Source organism: Liolophura sinensis, chromosome 12, assembly GCF_032854445.1.
Source record: "Liolophura sinensis isolate JHLJ2023 chromosome 12, CUHK_Ljap_v2, whole genome shotgun sequence".
In the NCBI taxonomy this organism is placed as follows: Eukaryota; Metazoa; Mollusca; class Polyplacophora; order Chitonida; family Chitonidae; genus Liolophura; species Liolophura sinensis.
Window position 1 is genome coordinate 16,340,998 of NC_088306.1, and position 22,203 is coordinate 16,363,200.

The window sequence follows — 22,203 nt, forward strand, 5'->3', positions numbered from 1 at the left end:
CGGTGAAGCAGCACTAGATAAAATCCGTCCTGCAACAAGGAGGCACATAGTTTATGCATAAAAAAATACCTTAAATGTGGCAAAATATCAACTTAGCAAATCCCCGTCCTCGTGATGGAATAACGGGTTAGTATTTTATTTCTGTAATATTGTATGGTCATTCACCTGCATGTCTACTCTCTCGAAATCAAAAGTAGTAATTGATACAAGTCATGTAGTAATCATTTGACCATTGAAAATGATACTATTCACAGAGTGCACTTTGCTTTGAAGGTAAAGTAGGGTGTCTTGATCTTTTTCTTTTTGCTTTCAGACAACCAGAAGAAATTATTTGGTTCGGAATATTCAGCCTGGTCACTGGTATCAGTTCCGCGTGGCTGCTGTTGTAGCCAATGGGACAAATGGATTTACAGACCCGACAGCGGCATTTAAATCTTCACAAGGTCAGTGACACACAGTGTGTGGGTTTTTTTGATATGTGTACTTCCATGCAAACTAATTCATTTCAAAGCTGATTGCGGCTTTCTTCTCATTTTATTTCCACTTTGCCTCTGTTTTATGCCTCCAGTTATAAAAGTAAAATATCCCTGCGGAAAAACATTTGATGTTGAAAATGAGCAGCAGCTTTTAAATCTCTTCCAAACGTCATCGTAGTCCTTTGATTCGTCTTTGCCATCAAGTTTTTAAAGAGGGTTTCAAACTCCAATCAAATGGATAAATAAATGGTACAGAAGACAGCAAAACACAGTGGTTATGGTCCTCTGTTACACATTTGTTCCTCTTATAGCTTTGTTCCTCAGTTACACCTTTGTTCCTCTCTTACACCTTTGTTTTTCTTACACCTTTGTTCCTCTCTTGCACCTTTGTTCCTCTGTTACACTTTTGTTCCTCTTGCACCTTTGTTCCTTTGTTACACGTTTGTATCTCTTACACCTTTGTTCCTCTGTACGCATGTGTTCCTCTGTTACGCATGTGTTCCTCTGTTACTCCGTTATTCTTCAGTTATACCTTTGTTCCTCTGTTAAACGTTTGTACCTCTTACACCTTGGTTCCTCTCACACCTTTGTTCCCCTGTACGCCTTTGTTCCTCTGTTACGCATGTGCTCCTCTGTTACGCCATTGCTCCTCTGATATACCTTTGATCCTCTGTTATACCTTTGTTCCTCTGTTACACTTTTGTTCCTCTTACACCTGTGCTCCTCTTACACCTTTGTTCCTATGTTACACTTTTGTCTCTGTTACACCTGTGTTCCTCTCTCCTGTAATCATTTCATGTACATCATTTAAGGACACTTGGTGCAAAAATTAGCATGAAGTCAGGATGTTTCCTGATCAGAATCAGAATGATAGGCTGGTGTCAGAAGGATGAAGGGAATGTGAACAAAAACTCTCACATGGTTGGTCAGGCAGTGCCGGGGAATACAGTGTTTCCACATTCATGTACATATAGTGGGAAATTCCCTCAGCGATGGCTTTAAGGATACGTGACCCTTGAATTTGTGTGATATGAATGGTTGCAGAGATCCAGGCTCCGTCGCCGCCTCGGAACCTGACACAGGCTGGGTTTACCATTCATGATGGGAAAATTGACCTCAACATGTCGTGGTTGGCACCCAGCAGAACTGATTTGCCCATCATCAAATACAAGGTACCGGTAACGTACTGGTGATAAATCTAAAGCACGCACAGTAGTTGCTACATGAGTGACTTCTGTTCAAAAACACTGTCCATCTTGTCCCAGTAATTCAGAAAAGAATGTTTCTCTTACGTCCATGACCACCTGGTTTCCAGACAAATGGGTTGATGGATATCAGAACTGTAGACTAGATTCTGATAGACGACAACCTGACATTGAAAAATGCAGTTGACCTTGACAATTGAAATTGACCTTGAAGAAGATTTTGAACTTGACAAATGAGATCAAGTGCTCAAATCCACCTCTTGCTTGTTCAGTTATTTCCTTTATTGTGAGTCAGGAGATTTGCCGGGCACATGACAAGATGCAGCTGTTTACCACTCTTGCACAGTACATGTGCATGATCAATGCCATTATTGAATTTAAGTCTTCTATCAAATGAATAAATCAACTGGTTTCGCCCAAAATCGATGTAATAACAAAACATATTTTGACAAGACATTAGTTGTCTTGGAAACCAGTGCAGTCCCAAGTCTGCCTTCATGATACATTCTTGGTATCAAGAGACTCCCAAGTGTAGAGCGAAATGCAGTTTGTTTGTCTGTCAAAGCTATGTCCCAATGACCATATTTTTCATGTCTTGTAAACCTCTGTTTCTGACTATTATCAGCTGTATTGGAGCCAACGACTACGTGCAATAACCGCCCAAATGGTGTCTCTTTACGTCCACAAACAGAATGTTCCTGCTGTAAGTTCACAAAACTTCTTTCATTTTCTGATTTTCAAAGTAAGTATAATTTATGATTACTGTAACGTTTTACTACATTATGTTTGAATCCCCTTTACTTGTAATTTACTTGCAATCAGTGCTCCTAAAATTTTAATTTGTACTCCAGAAGGGATTGTCTGTGTTGGATAACTTTCAAGTAAGGGTTTCCAAAATGATTACCTTGCCACTGTAGACAATGTAATCTTCCTAAAATCTCAAAATATCTGGGTTTTAGAACTAAAATACTGTTGCAAAACCACGGTGATGTTATATTTGGCGTGCAGAGACTGCTTCTGTTCTAGAGTGTGTCTTATAATTTATTTTTGGACCTCCATGACTTAGTGATTAGCATGCTTGCACAGCAGAATTTCCCGGGAGCCTCTCACCAGTGCGTTCGCTGTGAGTTCAACTCTGGCTTGTGCTGGTTTCCTTTACAGGTGTACGTGGGAATTTCTGCCAGAAACCTGCATAAGGTTGTGGGTTTCCCCCAGGGTGTAACCAGTTTCCTCCCACCATAATGCTGACTGCCGTTAAATAAGTGAAATATTGGTGAGGATGGCGTAAAACACCAATCAAATAAATAAATAAATAAATATAATCATACCTAATAGGAGTAATATGTTTTTGTAACAGATACTCTTTTTCCAAAAGTGCAAGTACCGTCATTGCAAGGGTTTATAATTGTATTACCTGTGATATCCCTTCCTTCAACAGAATAGGACATGGACTGTTATAAAGGGCTTAAACTCCGACACAACATATTTTATTCAGGTAAGGCCATTATTAGATAGCCCATACTGGGGTCTTAATCAGATTATACACCTAGTTGGTAGCTTCTACTCCAGATGCATGTTAGTTATGGGAACACATCTTGGCCTGATGCAAACTCTTTGTAATACTGCAGCCACATTTGCCTTGTTTAATTGACTCTGTAGGGATGTTTCTTAGAGTTACATGATACAAGACACCTAGTTTAAAATAAAATGAAATAAGCTACTAAACATTTACTCATGTCTGTTTAAAAACACAGTACAGTACAGACAGATCCTAACCATAAGTGCTACACCCATTGTGCCGGAAGGATACGCTGATGGTCGGCTCATGGTCAGAGCAAGATACGCCGACCATTTACCTTCATATCCGTACCGTGATGCGAACCTCCGGCCATCATGTGCGAACCATCAGCCGACCATCAGAGGACTGTCCACCCATGGTCATCAAACGTTTAACGTTAAATACGGACCGATTTCCTGTACACGGCCATGCCTCTTTTGAACACAGTGATGGCTCACAGCATATTTACTTGCACACAAATTTCGCACAAAAATCGAGTTTTAATAGCTTACTGTTTGGGACCCCTACTGTTTTAGTCTGCCACCTACATATACACCGTTCTCTTGAGGACAGGATACTAGTTTGTACCGGGCGCCTCGAGTATATGATATTTTGCATATAACATAAATTACTTCACTAATTATTAATAATAAGCCTACATAGAGGCATTTCTGGCACAGTTATGTGCCAACAGATATATATATATACGCAACACAATGCTTTCTCTGAAGTCCATGCTGTGCATGACGGCTCTACACAACCGTTACAGTGTTTCAGAATTTGGAAATAGATTTGACTTCTTTATCATTTTCATGTTGGATTCAAAATTGTGCAGGAATATTTGACTGTGGTGTGTGTGTGATGTGTATCAGGCTGCATTCATATATACAATAAAAGGCGCCTTAAGAAACCTATATTGAAAATGTATACATAATGAGTCATATCTGTACGTAGGACACAAGGCCTGCAATTCAAACCACTGACACGTATATAAACGTCTGCATGTTAGTGTTTTTCCTTTTAATCTTGAGTCCGTAAAATGTATCCCCATTTTACAATTGTTAATCCTATCATTTATTAATCATCATATGCACAAATAAGTGTTTATTATAAGTTTGCGCATGACGAGCACAATCATATGTAGCCTTTATATGCATATTCATGTACAACTGCCCTAGGCCTATATATATATGTACCCTAAATCTTGCAAGCTATAAAATGTATTACATATCTGTAAATATTCCTACCAGTGAATGAATTATGAAAATACACCGAAGAAAGTGAAAATCAAAACCAAAGATTTTTGGTACTGGTAAAAAAATTAGTAGCGCAATTACAATCCAGTTTTTGTTGTTACTTTAGAGCAGCCCAGATAATTACCTTTTACGAAATATCAGCCTAGCCTGTGCAAGTGTTGCCCACAAAATCGGTAATAAAGTTCCCAAAATTTATAGAGCAAGTCGCTTCATAACTTTAGAATTAATTAACAGTTTAAATATTACAGGTACAAGTGTGGCATTTACGGCTTGAAACTTGATCACATGAATAATACAAGGTCTACAGTGTATGTCCAGTTCTGTTACAGCTAAATCACAAGTAAATGACCGTCGTAAAATGATCTGCTGACCTTGACACCGCCATGTCGGTGGACTGTGGGCTGCAGTGTACTTTCAACCTGTTGCTATGGTTCATAGTTTTTTTGTTGCTGCTTTATCACCTCTTTCTTGTGGTTGATCGTTTGTGATTCATGAATTCTTGATCATCTTTCTTTCAGGTGGAAGCCATTGCTCGCCAAGGAGATTATCGAATGAAAAGTCAGAGAACGTCAGAGTTGATTACAACTTACGAAATACCCTCTGTGGAAGACACAGGTAAATGAGCCATTATAAAGTCAGGCCCTTTATGGCAGTGTATAAAATAACTGACTTCAATTTCAGTCTATAGCTACTGTTGAATCATATATATGAATACATGATAAATAAATAAGCTGAAACAACTGTGGTACATGTATATCCAAATTCCCTGTAAAAAAAAATAAATCGCACAGTTTTATGAAGCTGGCATCTTTAATGACACAAACAAATCATTTTTAGTCTCATTTTCACAATAACTGTATGCCTAATTTCCACTGAAAAAAGGACTTTTAGTTATTAGTTGAAAAGGTTGAAGATTTACGGTCCTCCAAATGATTTTGATGAAACACTGTGCAATAACCACATGAAATACACATGACCATTAAGGCTCCGTTTGTTTTACAATTCGGTAATACCAGCTCTTTCCTCCTCGTTTCATGTCTGTGACCCAATCCTCACATGATTTCTTCTGTTTGTTTATTGTGTTAATGTCTTCTTCCCAGAACCTCCAACCACACTGGATTTCGGGACTTTCGATGAACTTAATTTAATAACTGTCTACAACGTCTCAACCGAGCCTCCATTTTATGAAAACTTGGAGATCAAATGTCTAGTTACGTGGGAAGTGGAAGATGGTAAGTTTTCTGTCTGTCTGTCCGACTGTCTGTCTATTTGTGTGTCTGCCTGATTGTTTCTGTTGGTTTGTATGTGTTTCTGATTTGCCATGTGGTGCCTAAATGGTCTTCTCTAAAGGATACTGTTTCACTAAACACAAATTGTTTGATTTGTCAAAATTGTGTTTGGTCAAATTGTAATTTTATATACAGATTTCCAGTTTTAACGTGCTTCACTTGAGAATTGTTCTTGAAGAGTACACATCTATTTGGCTTTTCCGATTTGTGTACTAAACTGTTTCATTTACATACATGTATCAGAAACTGTATCATGTCATTAGTATCACTTTCCCCGTTTACAGACAAAAAAAGTGATATTACAAAATATATGATCACCTGGAAGCCGGTGACGTGTGGTTTCCGTGGCGACGAGAAGACCCTGGCTGACATTGATCCAACAGGTGCCACGTCACATGTAAGTATTGGTTTGGTAGTGCACATGTAATAATTGATTTGGTTTGGTTATAGGTGGGTGGAGGAAACCAAGCAAAGTGTGTTATTGACAAAGAATTAATAAGTCTGTTCGAACATAATATATGGCTCACCAAGATTGATTTACAGGTTCGTTAACACTTTATCTACCAGATATGTATGAGGTTTCATCAGATCACTGTCAGGAAACCATTTACATTAGATTTTGTCATCTAGATCATAAATTGCACCAAAACTCGATGCTGCACAAATTTTATTTATTTGATTGGTGTTTTCGCCACACTCAGAATATTTCACTTATACGATGGCGACCAGCATTATGGTGGGAGGAAACTCACGACCATCGGCAGGTTGCGGGCAGACCTGCCCACGTACGGCTGGAGAGGAAGTAAACATGAACTGGAATAAAACCCACAATGGCCCCATTGATGAGAGGATTGTGGGTCTTTGTGCTCCACAAGTGCGCTAATTACTGCTGCCACAGAGGCCTCCAATCAGACAAAGGGTTAATTGAAGTCACATGTACCTGCTATGATATTGTGTTGTGTGTTATACCTCTCTTACTCTGTATGTGTCTCATGTTTTTGTTGTTTTTAGACTCGGTCATTTTTCGTGTACGGGTTACAGTTCGGGTGTCACTACGTTGTCAATATCCGTGTGGTGAACCTTCACGGCGTGCCAGGGCCTGTCACTGAGGGCACCTTTTTTGTCCCTCAGTGCTCAGATATTCTAGTGAAGGCTTCCTCACGGCCAGAGTGCCCTACTCTAGGTAATGTGAAATGTGTCTAATATTGTAAACAACAAAAGATAATTAAAATAATTAAATAATAATAATTAAAACATTCTCAGCATTTATCAACATCATCTACCCTGGTTTATGTTTCCAGCTCAGCAGCCTGGTACAAAATTTTTGTGGGCAAAAGTATTAAAATCATAAGTTTTTCTCCTTTAAAGTTAGTATTACTTCTTGAATGTATTAAATGAGTCACATTTAAAGTAGTAAAAATTAAATTATACACAGTAGTTTAATGAAGTTACATTGTATACTTTTTATGAAGTTAAATTGTAGATAGCTTTTTACTATTTGGCTACTTTGTTTTAAGATGTTTGCCCCAATTTTTAACCCTTCGATTAAATTTGCAAATCTTGGAAGATGTTTCGTGTATTATAGTCCTCTCATCCTGATTGTTTACAGCCGAACCTTTGCCGCCATTGAAACCAAGGCAGTTACAGAACAGTATTTATGTTGCGGGTAACAATATCTCCGTGGTGGTCAAGTGGAAAACCCCACATTCAGATGCTTCCATTGACCGCTTCAGGGTGACCTGGGGGATCATAGGCCAGAGGTCAGGGGTCAGCGACCGATCTCACAGCAGGAAGAAAGACTTGTCAGAGATGGACAAGAAAACAGTGAAAACCATGAACCTGCCCGGGGTAAGAGGATAGATTTTATTGTGTCAGGTTTAATAGATGTATTCTGTTCTTCTTTTTAAACAGTTGAAAACAGTACTGTGTCCTGTATTTGAACCAGCAATTCACCTGGAAAAATTAAGTTTTAGCGATAAAATAAAAGTGCAAAAACATTTACACTTTGGTTTAAATTTTGCTACTTTTATCACAGAAAATATAGTTAATGTTCAACTGTGGAACAAATCAAACTTAGTTTGTACTTTCTCTAAAACACACTGTGTTTATCTGATTGGTGTTGAACACAGTACTCTAGAATTTTCCACTTATTCGATGACGATCAGCTCTGTGGGTGCAGGAAAACGGAGTTCCCAAGTTTACTGCTTACCTTTGGCAGTTTACTGACAAACTCTGCCACATGTGATATGAAGACATGGTGGAAGACATCAGTGGACTTGAGGCTACACAAATGGCTACATGAGTGTCATTGATCATGACATCATTGTCATGAAGGCCTCACAAGCAGTGAGAAAATTGGCATCCAAAACTACTGACCAAGGCTGGATTTGAACCTTCACCTTACATACCCAAGCTATTCAATGACAAGCATGTTTAGCCACTCGACTATGGTCACCACACTTTCTGTAGATTTCTATATTGTGTCCTCTACTTAATACTGACATCAAAAAATGAAATGTGTGTTTTTGTGACTGTTCATGTGGACGCAGGATGCACACCGTGCCGTGCTGGAAACGCTCGCTCCATACTCCGAGTATGCCGTGGAAGTGGCCGCTGTGTCTAAGGCTGGTCAAGGGTCATCAGCCAGACTGGAGTTCAGCACCCCAGCTCTGCCCACTCTCACTACCAGGGGCTATGGTAAGTCTTGAGAACTGAGTGATGATATGAGGACATCAGAATGCTGTACTTCCCTGCCTGATGTGATTTGTGAACAAACTTTTGTTGAGGTTTTTAAATTGCAAAGGTTTTTGAACTGCAAGGGTTTCTAAATTACAAAGGTTTCTGAACTGCAGTGGTTTAAAAATTGGAAAGATTTTTGAATTGCAAAGGTTTTTGAACTACGAATGAATGTCAGGAATAAATTTTCATACAATTTGCATGATATAACATGAAAACACTCCTGATCTAACACCGGCTGGCCCAACAGTTTTTTTGATGGAAGACAATTTTCCTACAAGATTATTTTGTCCTTGGGCACAACAGGGATAAGTCGTAAAATAGCAGAAATTGGTTAATCATAAGTACACTAATTTGTCTCTCTCTTTTTAATATTGGAAAGTTGAAGTATTTGACTTGTATATGGATTGTTGAAATATTTGTTGACAAGAGTTATGTCCCTTCTTCTTATGCCGTTTTTCATGTTGAATGAATACCAGTGTAATACAGCACATTTGCAGATTGTAAGAGCGAGGGTTCGTAATTTGGGTCTGTTTGTCTGTTTGTCTGTCGTTGTTTTGCATTCAATAAACTTGTGTGTGCCGATGCATTTTGGGAACGCTTGAATCAAGTTTAAAAACAAGCCTGCATATTGATCATGGGAAGTAATTGGTCATTCTCAAAGTTTATTTTCTCGTCCTCAGGCGATCGTCACGGTAAGCCAGCTGACCAGCCTCAGGAGAGTGACATGCACAGGACAGTTGTAGAATCTCATCACTCAGACAATCAGGCCTTGGAGAAGTCCTCCACAGCGACAACGGCAGCTTTCTCATCTCCTTCCTCCTCCTCATCGTCTACCTCATCTCTCTTCTCCCGCCATTCTTTGACTGACTCAATCAATGCACTGATCTGCGTGACGGTTGCCCTGGTAATTGCTGCCAACCTGCACTAGGTGATGCAGTGGATACGACTGCTCAGTCTAGGTGCTATTTTGCTGCTGTGCAGTTGTGATTTTCTTGGCAGAGTTTTTGTGTCATCAAATTGAAGACTTTTAAAATGAATTGGTATCTGTGCTCTTTGGTGCTATGACTGATTGACAGATACTGAATTGAGGCAGATTTCTTGGAACTGTTTTCATTTTGTATTTCATGACAGTTACGTCAGTTGTGGTTAACAGTGCCCATATGGCTACCTGTTTCGAGGACGAGAGGTCCCAAGTCCTAATTTACAGATTGTCCGTGTATTTTGTTCTGTGTCCTGTGTGTAAATATATTTATACACAGCTTCATACACCCCAACCCATCTTCCCCTTCTGGATGCAAATGAACTGTTCTGTAACCATGGCTATGTCCATATATGGAAATAGCTTTCCCACGTATACATGGTGAAACCAGAGATTTGTTTGTCCTCTTATGGAACATATTTAGGTGCCAGAGGACTAGTACAGTGGAAATAAAACCTTGCTAGCTATTGCAAAGTTTCATAAGCAGATTTCTTGTAATAAATCTTTGCTTAGCATACTAGCGCAGCACAATGACCCTGCAGCCCATGCTGGCTCCCTCTTTGGCCGTATGTGGGAAGATCTGCCAGCAACCTGCGAATGATTATGGGTTTCCTCCCACCATTAAACTGGTTGTGAAATATTCTTGAGTACAGAGTAAAACTCCAATCAAATAAATAAATAGATGTTTGCTGTTGGTGTGACAAAGTTTTGAAAATACCGATAATCAATTATGAAGCTTTGCTAAATGGTATTTCACAAATGAAGCTTATTTTTGTGACTGTGACATATCTGCCATGTTGACTAATTTGTCAGAGTCATCCAATTATGATTGCGACACACAGGTGACTGCCTCATTTGTGATTTTGAGTCATTTATAATGTGAGAATAGAGTAACAAATACATATTTGTAAAGTAAGAATAGATTAAGAAATGTTTAGAAACTGATTATTGTCCAGGACATGTTTAAAGATAACACTTTTGTACCATATGTGAACTAATTTATCTATGAAATACATAGATTTATTATACAGCTTAACGCACAGCTCATATATCGGAGAAACGGAATGAAGCGGGCCAGTTTTTTTCAACCAGTCACAACTATGAAATGGAAACGACGGCCCCATTCCAAAGAGCAGATTTGTCCTCGAGATGACCCCGACACCCCCTGTTTTGTACATGATGGATGGTCTGGACTCTGCTTTGAGGATTGGAGCCCAACGTAGGCAATGAGGCAGAAAACGTCAGGCCAGTGTTGTTCTTCAAATTTCAGGCCAGCAGGAACCATATTTTTCATTTTTCCACTGTTACAAAAGGCATACAGAGTAGCCATGGATATGTATGGATTTAGAAAGCAGTATTTGATGTGAACAAAAAGAAGTTGTTGGGAAGAACCTAGGTAAATAGAACTAGATTTCCTCATTGTTGTTTTTGTCAAATTTCTGTTAAAAGAATCTTGAACGAAAATGTGTTGTTTATGTTGATATATTTGCCATTGTGCATGTTTAATTACAATTGTAAAGAAGAGTTGTATGTTGTTGTTAATTGTTATTTAAGCTTGCCCATTTATGTTTAATTAATAAAATCAATTGATTAATTGAATAATTAATTGGTTAAATAATTATTTAGTTAATTGCTTAAACAATTCATAAACCTATTGGTTGATTAAGTGATTAAAATGTTGTTTACCTAAACGATTGAGTAATTAAATTAGTTAAACAATTGATTAATTAAATTACTTAACAATTAATCAGTTATTAGTTACAGCTGTATAGGACAGGAATATCCAACTCAGTCTATCCCTCAGTATTGCTGCTCATCATGAATACGTCCATATCATCGTTATCATCATTATCTTCATCATTGTCACCCTCATGATCATTGTTTTCATCCACAACACTCAATGTTGATGTGTTGTTATTTATCATTTCTATAAATGTCCCCTTGCTCCTCTCATCCCATCTTATGTCATCCATCATTTGTTATTATTATGTTGAGAAAAGCTATAACAATGTTCTGATGTACTCCAAATACATGTAATTTTCTGTAACATTTTGTATGAAACGCTTTGACCTTTGTTCAAGTACACAGGTACACATAATTATCTGTCCTTAACCTGCACACTGTCATATGGGATGCTTTGAGAAGAGACAATTTTGTTATTATTTTTTTTTTTCTAACGGGATGAAATGTTTGTGTGGAAGATTTTGTTATTGGAGTGCTACTATGTAGCAAGAGTGTTGTTGTTAGATTTTGTGATACAACATACTGTTCAGGAGTTTTGTAATAGAAATTACGGTGCAGGACTTAGTTTTCTAATACACTGTGTGGTTCAGGAGATGGTTCGTAATGCCAATTATGGTTCAGGAGTCAGATTCCACCAAGCCATTTTCAAGAAGATCGAGTTGGAATTTGTAATATTTTTAAGTTATATGTTTGAGTTAAAATAAGGAACAATAAATATGTGTCAGACAAATGATGATCTGTTTTAATGTTTTAATCCAGGAAAAAAATCAGCATTAATTATTATAAACTTTCAAATTTTGGTCAAAATCAGAAATTGCTTTCTGGCCTGTTACAGGGAAATACATGTATGTGAATGTATACTATAAAATGTGTTACAAAAGCTCTGTTACATGGTTTGCTTTTTCTTGTAAATATACTGATATGGCACATCTCTGCCCTCTTCTTTGAGAAACTTAGGCCCTAGTGATTAAATCTCATTTTGTGTAAGTTTTTTTTATACATCATGTTCCATAAATTTGTTTTTACACCAGGAAAAGCATGTGTCAAAAAAGTTATGCAAAGAAAAGAAAATACAAATTCTTGATGTTTTGCATATGGTAGTGGTGGTCACACATGGGATTAATACAATAGTTACACTAGGCCAATTGGAAACATTTGTACATGCACACAAAATAATTGTTTATGTTAACAGTATTTTGATTGAAGGTTTCAATGTTTTGGTTGAAGGTACTGTGATTCTGATTGGACAGATAAGCGAGTTTGTTTTTGCATGTGCTACTGTTAGTTGGTTTCTTCAGTAATGTTCATGGGCATAGAGAATTTGTTACAGGTCTTCTGATTGGATGGTGCTATAAACTTTGTATCCTAACAACTGATTGGCTAGCACAGCATGTACATGATTGGTTTAGGCCTACCATACTTTTGGATAGCATGGAAGTTATTCTATAATATACATGTGTATTTTAGCTTATTTTTAATCTGATTGTGAAAACTGGGAAGAACATATGATTGTAAGACGAGAATAGGGTAAAAGTGTATTCAAATACTATAGGTCTTCTGAAACTCTAAATTACGTACTGGTATTTACGTACATAGGCCTACATATGCATGCATACCAAAATACAAGAGAGTCAAAATACACATTGATACCTGCTAATAAAACATTCACATGAAAAGATGTTCAACACAGAGAGAAGGTGGAAGCTCGTGTTGGCGTAACATTGGGACTATATTATGGGAGAAAAATTGGGCCCTGTAGCAAGTGTGTTTTTGTTGTTGTTTTGTTTTAATATGATGTTAAGATGTCTCTGGTATAAACAGTGGATACCTGTAGATATTTTTAATATGTGATGTGGCCCGAACAGTGATTTGGTTAACAGAAGAAAGGAGAAAACATGTGCAAAGTTTGAACATATAGTTAGGCCATCTGCCTTTAGATATGACGTGTATAGCGTAGTTACCTTCCCAGCTTTGACCCTCATCCAGGGTGCCGTTGCTAGGCGGCCATCTTGGAATGGGAGACAACTCTTGACTGATTTATCTTCATTATTTATTGGCTGGTACAGTTGTATTATGCATGCATGTAAAGTTGCAATGTGAGGATACATTGTAAGTGTATGCTCCTCACACCAGTGTGACAGTCACTTTGTTGAGTATATATTTTTGTTTTGTATGTACCCGTATTTTGTTTAATAAAGCCATTGTTCAAGAGTCAAAGATGTGTGTGAAACTCATCAATTGCTGTTCTTAGTTGCTTTTCTGAAATCTGACTGACAGCCATAGTTTAAACTGGAGGTACATGTACTTCAACCTGATGTGAGTCAGAATACCAAATGGCTAGAGCCAAACATTGGTCAGTGACTGGTACAGTCAACTGGCCAAAGCCAAACATTGGTCAGTGACTGGTACAGTCAACTGGCCAAAGCCAAACATTGGTCAGTGGATAGGTACAGTCGACTGGTTAGAGCCAAACATTGGTCAGTGGATGGTACAGTAAACAGGTCAGAGCCAAACATTGGTCAGTGACTGGTAGAGTCAACTGGCTAGAGCCAAACATTGGTCAGTGACTGGTACAATCAACTGGCCAAAGCCAAACATTGGTCAGTGGATAGGTACAGTCGACTGGTTAGAGCCAAACATTGGTCAGTGGATGGTACAGTAAACAGGTCAGAGCCAAACATTGGTCAGTGACTGGTACAGTCAACTGGCCAAAGCCAAACATTGGTCAGTGACTGGTACAGTCAACTGGCCAAAGCCAAACATTGGTCAGTGGATAGGTACAGTCAGCTGGTACAGCAAACACTGGTCAGTGGATGGTTACAGTCAACTGGCCAGAGCCAAACATTGTTCACTGGATGGTACAGTCAACTGGTCAGAGCCAAACAATGGTCACTGGATGGTACAGTCAACTGGTCAAAGCCAAACATTGGTCACTGGATGGTACAGTCAACTGGCCAGAGCCAAACATTGGTCAGTGGCTAGTGTGGTGAACTGGCCAGAGCCAAACATTGGTCAGTGGATGGTACAGTCAACTGGCCAGAGCCAAACATTGGTCAGTGGGTGGTACAGTAAACAGGTCAGAGCCAGACATTGGTCAGTGAATAAGTACTGTCAACTGGTCAGAGCCAAACATTGGTCAGTGTCTGGTACAGTCAACTGGCCAGAGCCAAACATCAATGAGTAGCTGGAATAGTGAACTCGTCAGAGCCAAACATTGGTCAGTGGATGGTACAGTCAACTGGCGTTAGCCAAACTTTGGTCAGTGGCTGATGTGGTCAAATGGCCAGAGTCAAACACTGCTTAGTGGATGTTACAGTCAACTGATCAGAGTCAAACATTAGTCAGTGGATGGTACAGTCAACTGGCCAGAGCCAAACGTTAGTAAGTGGATGGTACAGTCAACTGGCCAGAGCCAAACATTGGTCAGTGGATGGTACAGTAAACAGGTCAGAGCCAGACATTGGTCAGTGAATAAGTACTGTCAACTGGTCAGAGCCAAACATTGGTCAGTGTCTGGTACAGTCAACTGGCCAGAGCCAAACATCAATGAGTAGCTGGAATAGTGAACTCGTCAGAGCCAAACATTGGTCAGTGGATGGTACAGTCAACTGGCGTTAGCCAAACTTTGGTCAGTGGCTGATGTGGTCAAATGGCCAGAGTCAAACACTGCTTAGTGGATGTTACAGTCAACTGATCAGAGTCAAACATTAGTCAGTGGATGGTACAGTCAACTGGCCAGAGCCAAACGTTAGTAAGTGGATGGTACAGTCAACTGGCCAGAGCCAAACACTGCTAAGTGGATGTTACAGTCAACTGGTCAGAGTCAAACATTCGTCAGTGGCTAGAGTGGTCAACTGGCCAGAGTTATTTCTTTATTTTGATTGGTGTTTTATGCCGTACTCAAGAATATTTCACTTATACAACTGTTGCCAACATTATGGAGAGAGGAAACCAGGCAAAGCCCAGGGGAAACCCAAAACCATCCGCAGGTTGCTGGCAGACTTTCCCACGTACGGCAGGAGAAGTAACCAGCATGAGCTGGAGGAAACCACATCGACGGCAATGTTGAGAGGCTCTTAGGTCTTTTCGTCGCATTTGGGTTCTAACAACCTTGGCCACGGAGGTCTCCATCTCTTATTGCTGGAAAATTTCTTCAGTGCAACATTAAGCATCAATCAAATAAATTAATACTAATTTATATGATTTGTACCCTACCTTGAAACTGAAAGTTCCAACAGTTTGAACATTTTGGGTGCATCCCTCCATGACCGTACGTGGGAAGGTCTGACAGCAACCTGCGGATGGTGGTGGGTTCCCCTGGGCAAGGGGTTCCCCTTGCTTTCCACCCACCCATAATGCTGGTTGCCGTTCTATAAGTGAAACATTCTTGAGTTCGGCGCAAAACACCAATTAAATAAATAAATAAATTTGGGTGCAACAAATTGCTATATGATAACAGAGCTTTACACATAGCTTATTGTGAGGCTGCACTTTATCAGTAAAAGGTTCAACAAAAGTCAAAAAACGCATTGATCACATAAAAACAAGGCTACAAAATCCATGAACTGTATTGTGCTTTGTTGAGTAGTCTTATACAATATAGTAGAGTACATGTACATAGAGTATTTCATATTGACAATTTATGTTTCACTAAAGAACTTGTATGGATGCCTAATATTATATATGTGTTACAAGAGAAGGATATTTAAGACAATAGTGCACTATAGTGCAGTGTAACCCGGGAGCCTCTCACCAATGCGGTTGCCGTGAGTTCAAGTCCAGCTACGTGGGAACGTCTGCCAGCAACCTGCCGATGGTCGTGGGCCTTGCCCGGTTTGCTCCCACCATAATGCTGGTCGCCATTATATAATTGAAATATTCTTGACTACAGCGTAAAACACCAATCAAATAAATATTTCAGACAATAAAGTGAGGAACACAAGAAAGCTAAAGTGAAGAAGTAATACATACATACTTTTGTTGACAATTGTTGGAAGGGAGGGTTGACTTCACCCAACTGGCCTTTGTTCTGTCTCTTACTCGCTTTCATTACTGCGTAAAGACACACTAAATTATAATAGCTTATTTTCAAAAACATGAAGGAATGCAGTCAAAATGGCTGAACGATCAAGAATTATTATGTACTGGAGTGAGTGAGTGAGTGAGTGCTTGGGGTTTAACGTCGTACTCAACAATTTTTCAGTCATATGACAACGAAGGAATCCTTAGGGTGCATGTACGTGTAATGTGCCTCCTTGTAGCAGGACGGATTTCCACCACTCTTTTTATCTAGTGCTGCTTCACTTAGGCGACTTACCGAAGGCATGTAAGACGCCCCGCCCGAGCCATCATACTGATATGGGTCAACCAGTCGTTGCACTATCCCCTTCATGCTGAACTCCAAGCGAGGAAGTTACAACTTCCTCTTTTAAAGTCTTAGGTGTGACTCAATCAAGGATTGATCCTGGATCTAGCGGTCCCGAAGCGGACGCTCTACGTACTGGAGTGGCAGTCAAAAACGATCACACAATATTACATTTTAACACTGCACATATGACAAACAACTCAACTACATAGAACTATTCCATACTGTTATCATTTCTATATTAAACAAATTCCCTGACAATGAAAAAAAAAAAAAAATGAATTGTAACTGTAATAGTTTACAAAACAACTCAACAATGTAAAATTATCGAACACTGCTATCATTTCTAATTAATGTATTCCCTGATAATGACCGCATACTTTAGAAGCAGTATAAAAATTTATTTGATTGGTGTTGCATGCTGTACTGGTACTCAAGAATATTTCACTTATACCACCCGTGGCCAGCATTATGGTGGGGGGAAAGCGACACCCACAACCATCTGTAGGTTGCTGTCAGACCTTCCCATGTACGATCGAAGAGGTCAGCATAAAAATGAGCGACATTAATTACAGTTTAATCCTGCAGTATAAACAACGCAAGAAGATAGAATACTACCGTTATTTCTGTTATCTATGACAAATATGACAAAATACTGCAGCTTTTGTAGCCGAGTAAATGAGGAACTGAATACATTTTTCACTAAATATTATAAACAATCTTATAACACATAACATAATAATCCCAATGAACACTGCATATGATTTTTTTTTTTTTTTTTTTTTTAGAATTTTTTTTTAGTGCCACAGATATCTAAACTTACACATAGATATAACATGTACAGATAACCTTACAACTTGTGCTGTAAATCAGTTTGTCTTTGTGGCTTTACCAAATCTCGGAAATGCATTGCATGGTTTATACCCGTTTCTGGTGTCTACTAGCTGGATAAACGCTCAGACTAACTTACTCATGTGTTCACCTTTCTGTATGATTTTCAACTGCACCATGAATGATTCATAGCAGAACAAAAAAAAAAAAATAACTGGCTCTATAGACTTCTTTAATTATACTGTATTCTGGCATAAACCAGCGGGAAGATCTCCAGCAACCTGCGAATGGTCGTGCGTTTCCCCTGGCTCGGCCCAGTTTCCTCTCATCATAATGCTGGCTGCTGTCATATAAGTGGAATATTCTTGAGTACGGTGTAAAACACCAATCGATAAAATAAATAAATGAATATATTGTATCTGAAATATGATACCTGCAAGAACACAGCATTATGAGTAACTATAGACCAGTGACATGTAATAAATTGCAATTACATCACTGCATTTTTTATACGTACACATAATTCTTCTTAAGCCATGGTGATAGGGGGTGTGTAAATTGCTACTATTTATGTATTAAATTTCCATGAACAGATGAGCTCTATGTGAAGAAAACTGACACAAGGCCGTATTTGACCAGTCAAGTCTGACCATTTGCCAGCCATTAAATGGTTGCTCTGGTTTTCAATATCTTCTTGCCAATTCTCTCTTCACAGCCAAAAGTTATAGTGTACCTCATATACCAGCTCTTTCACAAATGTATATCTAAAACTGGAAATGACAGAAAAATATTTAATACCATAATGTGACATAAAACTCAGGTTTAAATGCTTTGAACAGTGATATTTTGGCTTTGATTGTAAATGTATTTATTTTATTGCATGAGGTTTAATGCTGTGCATTTGTATTTTTTCATTCAAAATAATATGACAATTATGTGGAATAAAACCAGCGGCCTTTGGTAGGTACATGTTCGTGACAAACCTCCTGACAAAGACAGTCAAACCAGCGAGCCTGGGATTCTATATAACCTCATAGCCCATGTGCCAACAATGACTGTGGTGGATGTACCATTTTAGTCAACTTAGCCCCTCCCCCACCCCAGCCCAATGAGATGAACCACCTTAAAGCACAAGATGTTGGCCATCACCATGCAAGAGGTAGATTCAATGTATGTTGAAAAGACAATTGGCCTTTTTGGAAATAAAGTTACATGTATGTATGAACATATATATATGTATAATCTTTAACTAAACTAACTTACAACGTTGTCAGTCAAATATTTTACATGACAATTGGGTTTTCCAATTTAGATGTTGATCTTCTGGTTTGGTCTTCTTACTTTTCAACACGTCAAAACAAAACAAAAATAAAAAAAAATTAAAACAAAAAGTAAGAAAAAAAAATCACTATTAAAAGCTGTGATTTACACGTGTGTGGGGTGGGGGGGGAGCTTAACAGCATTCATAATACCACTGACACACACAAAAAAAGAGTTAATCCTAATACATTTATGTATAAACATGCCATTTATAGCAACAACATGTACATATAATAATAATTATAATAATAAATACATGTACATAAAAATAATAATAATAATAATATAATAAACACATGTATTTCTTACCTGCAGATGACAAAACAGTAGTATAACAATAATGAGCAATAATATTCCCTAACTTCACACTTTGTATTTATGCAAATAAACATACCTGGTCCTTCTCTTGTAAATTTTACATTCATTCTAAATGAAATAAATGAACCACACAAAGAAATACATAGCAGACATTATACTAACTGAATATGTACATACATAAATATTTCCATATTTACAAACCAAGCCTTTAACAACTTAAAAAAAAATCAAACACCACTAACAAAAACAAGGTCCGGAAATTACAATTTTAACAACATATGTTATATCATTTAATTTTATTTTATACATTATATGTATTTCAAATAGAACAAACATTACTTTTAGTTACTTGATTAATTAGCACCATTTCTTCATCTGCAAAACTTCTATGCCAGTTAAACTTTACACAGCTAGAGTACCAAACTCAGCACCATTTTTATGCCAAATTCAACAGCATTTTTATGCCAAATTCAACAGCATTTTTTGTGCTAAACTCAGCACCATTTCTGTGCCAAATTCAACACCATTTTTGTGCCAAATTCAACACCATTTTTGTGCCAAACTCAACACCATTTTTGTGCCAAATTCAACACCATTTTTGTGCTAAATTCAACACCACTTTTATGCCAAACTCAGCACCATTTTTGTGCCAAACTCAGCAATCAATTTTTCCCTTTCACACACAAGCTACCAAAACAAAATTTGACACCATAATCAGTACCATCACCCATTATTAACCTTGTGTTTTGCTATGGCCCCTATGACAAGGCCCAGAGTAGGCAACAAAACTGGTAGAAATCAAGCCAGGTACATTTTTGTTCTTTTCTGTAATAGGTCACAGTTTTTGTATTGTTGTTCTTGTAAGGCAAATAAGTACTTCACCAACACTGAAGAATAACAGGAGAGAGTCATTTGTTTCTCTACAGGTTGGGGTCCACTTGATTCGACGCAAAAATAAAGGTGCCATTCCAAAAAAGGCAAGCGTTAAGTTGATATATCATAACCTGTCAACATTATCGTTACAATCAACTCACATGTAGACCATGGGCCCGCATGCACAAAGAATTCGTAGCTACAATCAACTGTAAGCTCTACTTTTGAGTTTGTGCAAGGGCCATATTGTGCGATACACTGCTGACACAAAAAACTTGTAAGGTGATTGTAAGTATTTGGATCTACGATCATGATTTGTAGGCCAAATCTGACTTGTACATAATGTGTTCTGTGTACATGAACAAAGTACTAATCAACAGCTTTTTCTTGTCTTCATTTTCAAAAGAGTTCTACATCATAATGAATCTGCAGCTAACAACAACAACAGCAACAACATGTTTTTGAGACGATTAAATTGCACACCATTTCAAATCAAGAAGAAAATTACTTACTAACAGTCTACCTAAGGCAAGTAGTTTAACTTTAAATTAATTTTATTGCGAATGAAAATATTTACCAACGGGTCTACCGAACGGTAATTTCTGATTGTAAGTTACGACTATCGTAGCTTAATTACAAACCCTTTCTGCAAGTGGGTGTGGATTTTAAGCTAAACGGTACACGTAGTCAATGTAAATAATGAGGTAACAGACTAGCAGGATCTGATGGTACTGTATATAACCAGCCAAGCTCTACTTGACAGCATATATTTAAATAAATCTATTCATTATAAAAATATTTATTTACACGGTTTTGGGAGATATGCACATATATGCATAGAACAACACACAGTTGTTTATCTTACTGTCAATTAACAAGTGAAACAATCTGACAATTTTGTGAAATGAACTGATTTTGACATTTAGTGCATATCACGGTTTTGAATGAAAACTTACTATGTACATATTGAGTAATAAATACTGTACATAAATACTTTGTTTTTTTTTTACGAATGTATACATGAGAACAATCTTAGAAAAAATAGTTTGCTGGCCCTATCACACTGGTCTGGAAGAGTAGTAATATAATGAAACAAGTGATAACCACGACCGAGATTAAATATGACGGGAGAATTGGAATGTGGAACAACTTGGCCTGAAAAAAAAAAAAAAAACAGCAAGAGTTAAAGACATTATTTGATTTCCTGCTTGAATGATGCACAAAAACAAAGGAAATAAATAAAGACTTATAATTTGTAACTGCAAATGTCCATCAGAAAAAGCTGCTTCTCCTTTCCTTTTAAGACACTTTTAACATCTGTATTTTCTTAAAAACTTGAATCCTTGAATTACCTAGAGCACCAAGAATACAAAGTCTTCAGTAAGACTAGACTAAGACTTTAACCCCTGACCTGCTGATTATGAGGCAAACATTCTACCACTCAGCCATCAGAAGTGACAAGTTACAAGTGATTGACTGGAATATTAAGTTCAGACTCATTTATCTTATAATAGAAGCGTAAAAAGTTACATACCCGCAGACTATTATTGGATACGAAGAGCACAAAAGAGTCAAGGTCAAGTTGTGAATTGTTTTTATAACCAAACACTCTCGCCTCCAGCGCTAACTTTTTAAAACGACGACATATAGAATTTGTTCTGGCTGCCTGTTTAGAACAGAAAATCAAATTTAAATCAAGTTTATATTTAAAAAATGCAGATTTAAATACAGGCTATTGATCACATAATCAACTTATTTCAGCAAAAAAAAAAAACGCGAATTAGACTTTCACATTTGTCCTGCCAATAGCAGTCATTTCAGCAATGGCAATTATTTTCAGCAATGGCAATCACTTCAGCGTAAGTTAAAAGCAATCATTTCAGCAAAGAAAATTTCCATAATGTAATGTAAATAATACAATTACACAAATATAAGGACATTCTAAAAAAAGTCAGATAATGGCTTACCTGTATAAGTGGGAAGAAAAGAATGAGCATCCAGACCACGGGGAAGATACCCCGAAACACCCACACCTTATACGAGTCATTCTCGTTAAGAATCAGAATACTGATACCTGGCCAAATTGACAAGAAAATATCCACTGCTTACAACATGCAGTGAGGCCGCCACCTATAAATGTTCAGCCCTAGGTGGCCATATCTCACAGGTTAAGTAGCTATGATTCTCGATACAAGAGCATGTTTTTCAGGTATGTTATAAAGATACAATGATCACCTTGGTTTTATCACCT

General features: G+C 37.9%; 2 protein-coding genes across 3 annotated transcripts in view; one reads left to right on the plus strand and one right to left on the minus strand.

Annotated features, from left to right (window-relative positions):
- LOC135479737 (anosmin-1-like) overlaps window positions 1–13,479 on the plus strand; it is a 28,220-nt gene extending 14,741 nt beyond the window's left edge. Inside the window, exons 6-16 of the mRNA XM_064759640.1 lie at window positions 314–443; window positions 1,521–1,648; window positions 2,307–2,384; window positions 3,120–3,176; window positions 5,014–5,110; window positions 5,596–5,727; window positions 6,069–6,181; window positions 6,796–6,967; window positions 7,394–7,632; window positions 8,334–8,481; window positions 9,204–13,479. Coding sequence (XP_064615710.1) covers window positions 314–443; window positions 1,521–1,648; window positions 2,307–2,384; window positions 3,120–3,176; window positions 5,014–5,110; window positions 5,596–5,727; window positions 6,069–6,181; window positions 6,796–6,967; window positions 7,394–7,632; window positions 8,334–8,481; window positions 9,204–9,451 — 1,542 coding nt within the window. The 3' untranslated portion in view covers window positions 9,452–13,479. The remainder of the gene's footprint in view (window positions 1–313; window positions 444–1,520; window positions 1,649–2,306; window positions 2,385–3,119; window positions 3,177–5,013; window positions 5,111–5,595; window positions 5,728–6,068; window positions 6,182–6,795; window positions 6,968–7,393; window positions 7,633–8,333; window positions 8,482–9,203) is intronic.
- Window positions 13,480–20,199: 6,720 nt separating this feature from the next.
- The window catches only part of LOC135479555 (uncharacterized), a 30,246-nt gene continuing 28,242 nt past the window's right edge, over window positions 20,200–22,203 (minus strand). For both annotated transcript variants that reach the window (XM_064759447.1, XM_064759446.1), the window contains exons 10-12: window positions 21,920–22,026; window positions 21,487–21,618; window positions 20,200–21,107 (exon numbers count right to left, since the gene is read on the minus strand). In XM_064759447.1, the coding sequence (XP_064615517.1) occupies window positions 20,985–21,107; window positions 21,487–21,618; window positions 21,920–22,026 (362 nt within the window). In that variant the 3' untranslated portion in view covers window positions 20,200–20,984. The remainder of the gene's footprint in view (window positions 21,108–21,486; window positions 21,619–21,919; window positions 22,027–22,203) is intronic.